We start from the raw sequence: 9,927 nt of genomic DNA on the forward strand, positions 1-9,927 counted from the left end.
GGAACTTTGGTGACCTGGGAAACCATCCTACTTCCAGTTGCTTGCTGTGGCACCTCTTGTTTTATGTACACATCTCCAAGTTTGTCCATCCTTTGCCATTAAAATAGCTCAGAGCTATTGATCTCTCTGCATCAATCACATGCCCATGTCACTGTAACACACTAAGGGAACAAGAAAATGATCAATCCCATTCAACTGTCAGGGGCCTGCCAGTTCTAAAGCTTTATAAGGGTCCTGGAAGAAATGAAGGGCAGACAACTTCCAGAACTTGGTAACATACTGCATCAAGCAAGGGAGAGGCTCTTTTAGGAAACATTCCACAGACTCTTCGCTCCTAGAGCAAGCTAAAGAGTTTTGCCCAAGCTCACTGGGCAAGAACAGGGAGCATGGACCCTGATAATGGCAACCTCACCACAATGCCGCCCCCAATGCAACTCTCTCACCCTTGCATTCAGTGGGACAATCGGCTCACCACCAGCATGTACCTGCTCACTGGTCTTGTAGAAGCTCCAGCCCAGGTCACTCCTAGACTTGATAAAAAGCTCAAGCAGCTAAGAGTAATTTTGTTGAAAATTTAGAACCTGAGCTATAAGGAAGCTATGACAGTGCCTCCGGGAGCTGCTATGGAAGTCACAGTTTATCATATATTACTATAATTAAGGTGACCATATAAATTCATCATCCAAAACTGGGACCCTTTTAGCAGTGAAAGGAGGAACTGTTAATAATTATGCTAGGAAAGTAGGGATAATCCAGGGCTGTCCCTGGCATGCAGAGATGCATGGTAATCACCTCATTGTTTTCAACTATATTCATGCAGTAGTCACTGTTCCCTAGCTCTATTTCTGCAGTTTGTTTTTCTATCCAAATGATTTGCATGTGTAGTTTATATAACCTGTACTTTTAAAATATCACTCTACCTGTGCTTGACTATCCCTCTAACTTCTGAAGCCATTTTGAGTTAGAATCTTAGCTCATTTCTAGTTACCAACTCCTTTTTTCCCTTCCTCCACAATAGTAGGCCGAACTAGAAATATCATCCAATTGGCTATAACTATGTGAAATAAAGCTTCTTCTCTATTCAGTTAAATCCCAACCTTCTCTTCCTAAATGTTTTGCTGTTCACAATGATTCAAGTTTCTTCAACCAATCACTTCTCAAAGAGTAATTAAAAAATAATAATAAGACTTAAACTTACAGATGTGCAATCCAAAATTAATTCTTCAACAGTTGTTATGTCCAGGCCAAGCTTTTCTGATAGAATTTCAAATATATATTTGTATGAAGGGTCAATTTTCATTTTTCGGTTTTCCCTTGCATCTCTAAATCTTGCCTAAAGAATGAAAACCATGTGTAAAAATTGTAATTATGAAGAAAAATCACCAAAATATTTCATTTCAGATAAAAATGACACTTAATAAAAATGGTATTATAAGCAAAACCTGTCTCTCTTTTAATGTTTCCTGTAGACTTGTAACGCCACTCATACTTCGGAGATATTTGGATGATCTGCGGGAAGACTGAGAGAGCACATCAGAAGGCACTGATTGAACCAATCGTGGCGCAGGCCTAGGTCGAACCCTTCTCAGATCCGGGTCATCTTCGTCTGGCATAACTATCCTTTCATCAGAAGGAATGAGATTCATATAATCACTTAAAGAGAAAGTAGGACCTTTTTTGGAAAGAGAGACAGTATCTTCTTCAGATGCCTCTTCTGGGAGGGGCGGGGCCTCTTCACTGGAAGGAGGAGGAGCCTCTTCTTCCGGAGGCGGGGAAGCCTCATCTCCTGGATCCGGAGGGGCAACATCTTCTGAGCTAGGAGGTGCTGCCTCTCCCGAAAAGGACGGGGCTTCTTCTTCCGGAGGAGGTGGGTCACCTTCTTCAGCGCTCATGTTATCCACTCCTTCCACCTGCAGAGCACCTTAAAACTTCAAAACCTAGGATTATAAAAATTTTTTAAACTGTTCAATAAATTAAGTATGATGTATTAATTTATCCCTCCCATTGAAGCTAGACAAGTAGCAAAATTATCTGTTTCTCCCATACTGCATTATCTAAAGAAACTAAGTTTACAGGGCTAGAGAGAGAAATTTTTTTTAAAGTGGGACAGCACGTGCACGCGTGCACACACACACACACCCCTACACCTACACATCTCTAGGGTCTTTTTCAAACTATAAGTAACCACTGCAATTGATGGGAGGACACCTGTCCTCAGGTATGGAAAAAGGATTGAAAAAAGATTGAGAGCGACTGTACTCAAGGACCAACTGGTGATCAACACCAGGATACTTATCCAAGAGATCAAGCAAAGAACTACATGGACTGAAATGTTCCTTGCTTGGGGGAACTCTGCTACTCTACAATTCACCAATCAGACACTCAACTGTCCAGCCATCTCATCTATATGAGCATAACCAGGACCACCCAAAAAGCATAAAACATACTCTTGGAAGCCAAAATGAATATCCCAAGTCCAAACATAAAATTCATGCTAAAATGTGATTGTGACTATTTACTGAAGCAACGGTATCATATAAAGTATAAATCCAACCTACCCAATCAGAAAAGCTCCAATTATAAAGGAGTGTGGAAGTTATCATGAGCACATAACAAGGAAAATTAGGGGTCACCAGCAGAATGGGACAAAACGTTACTTACAGAAAAAAAAATCATATTTAGGACAATAATCAAGCCTCCATCAAAATAATTAGGAGTTTGGGATATCGCTAAGATCCAGAAACCAGTATAACACTAAATACCTGAAGAACAAAAGAACAAATTCCAAAGCAGATAGTTCAAAAGAAGAAGATAAAGAGGCTTTCTAGTGAGGAATTCTGAGGACACTGGTGCAGACCTGGCCTAAGTAAGACGGTGCATCATATGAAGGGACACCAGCAGCCCTCCATCGGACAGAGATAGCCTGTAACCTGCACCTGACATCTGCCCTCACCAGGTTTTCCAAAGGACCCATAAACAGCTGAAATTGTTTTTTTTTGATATGCTAGGTTGGCCTATTCAAGAACAGAAAGACCCACACTGACCTTTTAGCTGCCAGCTAACCAGTTTACCTACCCACACCCAAGATGTCAAACAAGGACCGATGTTCTCAAACTGTCTGAAGTACTTTTTTTTCTCATCCCTCTCTCCTCTCTCTTTTATAAATCCTGGTTTTTGTCTTTGACTCTTGCCCACAATCTAATGTCTAGCTTTTTCACACAAGAGTAAATTTGCTTGGGTAGTAACTAATTAAACGTCTCTTGAGTTATTATTGGACACAACAAAGATCTACAATACCCAGGAGTTGTGTGTGTATTACATTCTTACACTTGAAACTGGCCTAGAGGAGTTGGTTGTGCCATCTATAATAACTCAAGAACAATTATGATGATACACATTAGTGAAGTCATATCAACTACCTGTCACTCTGCTCAAATTTATGCTTTTGAATTCTGCAAAACAATTTACTTTACTCCATAAGAGAATCGTGCCTTCTCTCAAAGGATATCAACAGGCATTGTTGTCTGGTTTCTGAAATGAAAGCAAAATTTACTTTAATTTCAATAAATGGTGAAACACATGTACTGACTGAGCTCAGTAGGGCCGGAGAGCTTCTCCATAGGCAATAAATGCTCTTTCTAGAGACACACAGTTATTTAAGCCAGTATAGAGCCACTATTACTTAAGCCATCAAGGAAAGACTAAAGTTGAATCATGACATTTTGTTTAAGAAATCAAGGAAGTATACAATAAATCTTAATGAGTTTTCCATCTAAAAATGACAACTATTTCTTAAGTGTTGGCACAGATTCACAGATTAAATTTTCAGAAAATGTTATTACCCAACACAATTAATTCCCTGGAGATTCCAGATAGTTAAGATTCATGGCACATAATTTCAGAACTAGAAAATAAACCTTAAAAGTCACCTAGTTTAACTCTCCCTTTTTACTGATAATGAAACTAAGATCCAGAGAAGTCACAGATCTTATCTGACTACACACCCAACTGATCTTTCTAAACTTCAGATCATATCGTATCACGGTCCTATTTAGTTTTGCCCCCTTGTTCACCTAGCTATTTGTAATCTTGCAATGAAAGGATATTAAAAGCTAAAAAAGCTTAAGGTAGTCCTGAATAACATCAGTTAGGTTAAACAAAATCTATGACTAAGGTCAGGCTGAATCGATAGGCTTAGACAAGGAAAATTGAAAGCAAGTAAAAAGGAATGGGAAAAAGAAAGAAAGAAAGCTGAAAATAAGACAAATAGAGTGTAAAGAGAAGAAAAAAACCTGGAAATCCTCTCCCTCCGTTTCTGTGACACAGTTGTCATCATTCAAAGTGGTGTGAGTAACTGAAACATGCCCAAGGGCATGACACTCACTCTTGGAGAAAGAAAACAAGACAAGATCCTTGTCCTCCAGCATTCACAATCTTATTGGGGAGATAAAGTAATCTTTGCAAATCAACCAAGAGTGTAAAATTGCAGAGTTCTATCAGAAAAGGAAATTAGAAAAGGAAAAAATTAGTGTGGCCAAAATAGACAAAGATGATTTCATGCAGGATTTGGACATAAGTTGGCCTTGAAGGATAAGAAGGATTCAATCAGAAGCGGAAAGAAAAAAACCTAGATAAAGAAGTAAAGAGGTAAAGCTATGAAAAATTATGAAGAGGTCAGAAGGGGGAGAATTTAGCTGGGGAAAAAAAGTGCTTAGAATTATGCAATATCATATTTATTCTTCCAAAAGACCATAAATATCAAGGATTCAGAATCAGTTAAAATAAAAAATAAAATGTGGTTTTCATACAAACACAGATTCTTAATGTTAACATGTTAGGGAACAGGCTCAGTTCTACTCAGACCTGTTTTTCTAGCACTCCTAGGTCATGTTTGAAAATCTCCTAATCAAGAATTCCCCAAGTTTATAATAAAATACACTGGAAGAGGTCATTGTGAGTTACTCTGCTCCTGTGGTAATCTAATAAACATAGTCTATAGCCTCAATTCAGGTAAACATATTTAAATATAACATACATATACTTTCCACCTCTATGTGTGTCTCCTTACCTCAGTTTCCTTGGGACTTATGTGAAGCTGTTTAAGGGGGTGGTGTGGGGGGGAAACAGCATTTAATTCCTAAAAGTTATTAGAATACTCCTCTCAGAATATATGTTTTATGTAAAGAGTTCAATTTGTGCTCTGTGAATTGATTGCTGACATATATATCTCAAGCTAAGGACAGGATAAGCTCTTATTTTGTGAACATAAAGAGTCTTTATGGTCAGTAGTCTGTACACACCGACAATACAGAAAATGATAACAAGGTATTAATCGCTATCATGACAGAGAAACAAGTAATTTCTAAATAATTTGTTACAGTTTACATTTTTAAGGTAAATCATATACCTCAAACTCTCAAAATAAATAAATGACTACTGCCATTTTGGGGATATTTTGCTTAAGGAAGCTGTAGAACTCTTCCTCTGATGAAATCATTTGAGATGCTTTTCCTACATGGTTTTCAAATGTCAAATCATAGTTGGCATGTAATGAACTCTAAATATAAAATGTCAGTTTACCACTCCCAAAGACTGATGCAATTATTTAACTGTAACTTAGAAAATGTACACAGTTGTTTTATATAGAAGAATTCCTAAAAACTGTAGCAAAATTTTTAATAGATTACATAGTTGAAATGGAAAAATTTTTAGTAAATATAAATTAGCTTAATATATATACACATTCACGTGTTTATATATATGCAACATGTTTGCAACAGCAAAAAGAAGCAAGAAAACAAATACACTTCCTGGAAACAACCAAAATGTTCCTTAATAAAGGATGCATTAATTGTACCGTAGTACACTGTTCAATAAAGTTTTAATTTGACATTAGCAATAAAAATAATGAGGTAAAGCTATATACAGATACAGAAACATCTCAATCCCATACTGTTACATGGAGAAAAAAACCAAGGTAGTACAGTGCATTGTATATCAACTGTATAAATTTTTTAAGTGTATGTAGGCATATACATGGTATTTCATCTATTCTAAGATGCACACTTTTAAGAAGGTTTAACTGGCAAACTTTTCTCCTTTCCTCACATCTTTTTCCTTTATGCTGTTACATACATATAATATGTAGTTTCCATCTATGTAATTGCATAAAATTATAATCAGTAACAGTTTAGATTTAATAAAATGCATCAGAAGCTTTCCAGGAAAGACACACAATGAATTATGAACAATGATTACCTTGAGTAAAAAAAGGCCAGATAAGAGAAGCAGAGGAAGAGCTGTACTTTTCAATTTGATAACTTTATGGTTTATAAAAAATTATAATCATGTGCATATTTTACTTGTATAATATGTGTTTATATCATATACAATAACACACAATATGTGTCCTATATATCTTAGGACTTAAAATTTAGAAACTAAATTTCCCTCTGAATTTTAGAATTTAACAAGATTACTTCGGCAACGAAGGGGCGGGTCTTTACTCCAAGTATTCACGCTTTGCTGGCCATAAGAGCACAGAGGGGATGCAGGATAAACACCTTTTCGTCTTCTCCTCCTCCTCCCCGTGTCCTCCCCAGACAACTTGCTGCCAAATACAATCATTTTAAATTCCCACCACCCCTTCTCTTTAAGTTCAATTTTGGAGGTTCATTGGACGTCCACAAAATCATTCCTAGTCATTTCCAGGAGCAAGTTGCCATTTCAACCACACCCCTTTCTCTTGTGCCCATCTCTGTACCCCTATCCCTTCATGATGACTAAGGGGTCTCTGCGTGCTTGGCCGCTGTGGCGACATACACAACCGAGAAGCCCCTCCAAAGCAAAACGCACACACGGAGGCGGGGGAGGGAGACGGCAGACTGTTAAACACACACAGGGTGGCCAACGTCAAGAAAAGGTGAATGAACAAAGGGCTGAAAGAGATTAGAAGGGAAAGAAACTTCTGGAAAAAAACGACAGAGATGATGACATTTGACTTGGGTCTGAAGAGCTGTCAGGAGAGGACGGGAGAGAGGACTCTCCTAGCAAGAAAGCAGGGAAAGTCTTAGATTGCTTAGGAGAAGTGGCAAATTTAGGGATGAGATTTTCGGGGTGTGGGGGAGTGAGGAGGAGCGAGGAGCAGAAGATAAGCCTGAATGGCTAGGCCTTCTGTTTGTCTTACTTTTGAATTCTTAAAAGGGGGAGCGGGGTGTGGAGTCTGTCAGACGTTCAGCGAAGGGACTGGGATTCACCAAAGGCAGGGGTTGGCTGCGGGTTGTAGTGGGGTGGGAACTGGACAGGCTGGGGGCATTAGCGGGGAGCTGGGGGGCAGAGGGAGGCAAGCAGGCCGGACCTCAGTGGGGCGGGGAATCCGGCTCTGCGCGGGTCTCCGAGGCGCACTCACCCGCCGCTTACCTCAGCGTGGCGACCCGGGGCGGCCGCGCAGCCCCGGGAGCTGCTCCTGCTCGGTCTCCGCGGCCACCGAGGCTCGGCCGTTGGGAGCCCGAGGCCAGTTCGCTCCCCGGCGCCCCGCGCGGGCTCCGCCGGGCTCTGCTCCCTGCGGGGCGCGGGGCGCTGGGACGCGGGCTTTCCCCACACCGTGCCGCCCCCCGCGCGCTCGCGGGCCGGGACAATCACCTCACGAGCCCGAGAAGTGAAACACTGTTTAGCGGCCCGAGGGCCGCGGAAGGAGCAGCTGCCTAGAGATGGAATATTTAAGGGGGTGGGGACTTGGGAGGATTCCAAGGTAGGCTTTGAGGGGATTGGTACGGAAATGTCTTGATATATAAAGTAGCGTTTTCTATGACCTTTACGATTTCTGAAGTTACTTCGTGTCTCACTAGAGAACATTAAATGTTTTCTTTTGAATTTGTTAGCTCAGAAAACTATGACTGGTAATGTAGAGAGTAGAAGGACTGAAGAAAACTGACTACTTTTCAAAGTTTACACCCCGCCCCCACCGCCCTTTCCAGTACTTTTTTTTTTTTTTTTGCGGTACGAGGGCCTCTCACTGTTGTGGCCTCTCCCATTGCGGAGCACAGGCTCCGGACGCGCAGGCTCAGTGGTCATGGCTCACGGGCCCAGCCGCTCTGCGGCACGTGGGATCTTCCCGGACCGGGCACGAACCCGTGTCCCCTGCATCAGCAGGCGGACTCTCAACCACTGCGCACCAGGGAAGCCCTCCAGTACATTTCTGCTTTTACCCCTGACGAGGCGTGATGGGTCTCCATTTTAATTAGGTGTTAAATATATGTATATATATATATATATATATATATATATATATATATATATATATATATATATATATATATGGTTTCAAGCCTCATTGACTGAAAGATGATACTATGGACAGAAATAAAAACATCAAGACAACCCACTGGAAATGTCTAAATGTTCTAGGGAATGTGCAATTAAAATACACAGATTATCAATATTTGTTGTTGTAATTGTCCTAACATAGCCAAATGATCTTATTATCAAATAACAATTTAGTAGCCAGCCATTCAAGTAAAATATATATAAAATATATATAAATATATATAAATATTGAGTAACTATCCACAGTTCATTCTTTGAGCTTTTTTTTTTATGGCTGAAACAGCACACCAATACCCTGTTTAGTTGTCCATCCTATTTAGTTTGAAAAAAAAACACTGACAATAGAGACCTAGGCAACTAATAAAACAAAGTTCATTAAGGAAAATTAACTCTACCATAAAAGTATTTTAAACATACTCTGAGTAGATTTCCTAATCTTTACTAACATACAAAACAGAACAAAAAACAAAACAGGTATGTTCACCTGCAGTGGGTTGGTTGTGTCCCCCTAAAATAAGTCCAAGTCTGTTGTTTCCTGGTACCTGTCTGTGAATGTGACGTTATTTGGAAACAGTGTCTTTGCAGGTAAACTTAAGGATCTCAAGGTGAGATCACCCTGGATCTACAGTGGGTCGTTAATCCTATGACTGGTGTCCTTAGAAGAGAAAGAGGAGAGAGATTTCAGACACAGGGAAGGAGGCCATGTGAAGACCCAGGCAGAGATTGCAGTTACACTGCCACAAACCAAGGAACACATGGAGCCACCAAAAGATGGAAGAGGCAAGGAAGGATTCTCCCCTAGAGCCTTTAAAGAGAGTATAGTCCTGCCAACAACTTGATTTCACACTTCTAGCTTCCAGAATTGTGAGAGAATAAATTTTTGTTGTTTTAAGCCACCAAGTTTTTGATGATTTGTTACATCAGCTCAAGGAAACTACTATCCCTTCTACCAAAAAGGAAACAGTTCTAAACTCTATTTGGAATTTGTGTCTTCTAAAATAGTGACTATCCTAAACTATTCCTTCCCCACTATTGCTGTCTTTTCTTTTGTTTCTGTATGTGGTGCTTATTACTTTTAAGCTTTTAAAATGTATATTATATATATTTAAGAGATACAGAGAGGTATAAAGAATAATACAGCTATCCATTTACCCAACATCCAACTTAAGTTATGAAACAACGTCAAAACATTTAAATCCCCAGTATATCCCTCCCCTTTGGCTTTTTCAGTTGTTGCTTAGAGCAAATCATGTTCTTGAATTTGGAGTTGTTTTTTCCCAGGTACTTCCTGATGCCATTACTGGATGTATATTTAGCCCTAAGCAATACATTATATTCTTGCAGAGTTTAAAACTTTTAAAAAAGTTGTATTGGTCATATGAATTCTTCTTCAACTTTTAATTATTTCATTTCTATTTGTGAGGTTTAGCAATGTTGGAATATGTTCCTCAGATTCATTCATTTTCACTTATGTATATTATTCCACTGTGAAAATAACACAATTTATTTTCTCACAGTTGGACATTTAGGTTTTATCAATTTTTTTTTCTATTCAAACTTTGTCTCTTATACTTAGAGTGTAGGCATGATAGTCCTCTGGAT

General features: G+C 39.4%; 1 protein-coding gene across 1 annotated transcript in view; it reads right to left on the bottom strand.

The window, feature by feature from the left end:
• The window catches only part of DNAH8 (dynein axonemal heavy chain 8), a 337,542-nt gene extending 329,850 nt beyond the window's left edge, over positions 1–7,692 (bottom strand). Inside the window, exons 1-3 of the mRNA XM_060111640.1 lie at positions 7,420–7,692; positions 1,443–1,937; positions 1,199–1,333 (exon numbers count right to left, since the gene is read on the bottom strand). Of these exons, the coding sequence (XP_059967623.1) occupies positions 1,199–1,333; positions 1,443–1,892 (585 nt within the window). The 5' untranslated portion in view covers positions 1,893–1,937; positions 7,420–7,692. The remainder of the gene's footprint in view (positions 1–1,198; positions 1,334–1,442; positions 1,938–7,419) is intronic.
• Between the last annotated feature and the right edge of the window lie 2,235 nt (positions 7,693–9,927).

This window comes from Mesoplodon densirostris, chromosome 10 (assembly GCF_025265405.1).
Source record: "Mesoplodon densirostris isolate mMesDen1 chromosome 10, mMesDen1 primary haplotype, whole genome shotgun sequence".
Classification (NCBI taxonomy): domain Eukaryota; kingdom Metazoa; phylum Chordata; class Mammalia; order Artiodactyla; family Ziphiidae; genus Mesoplodon; species Mesoplodon densirostris.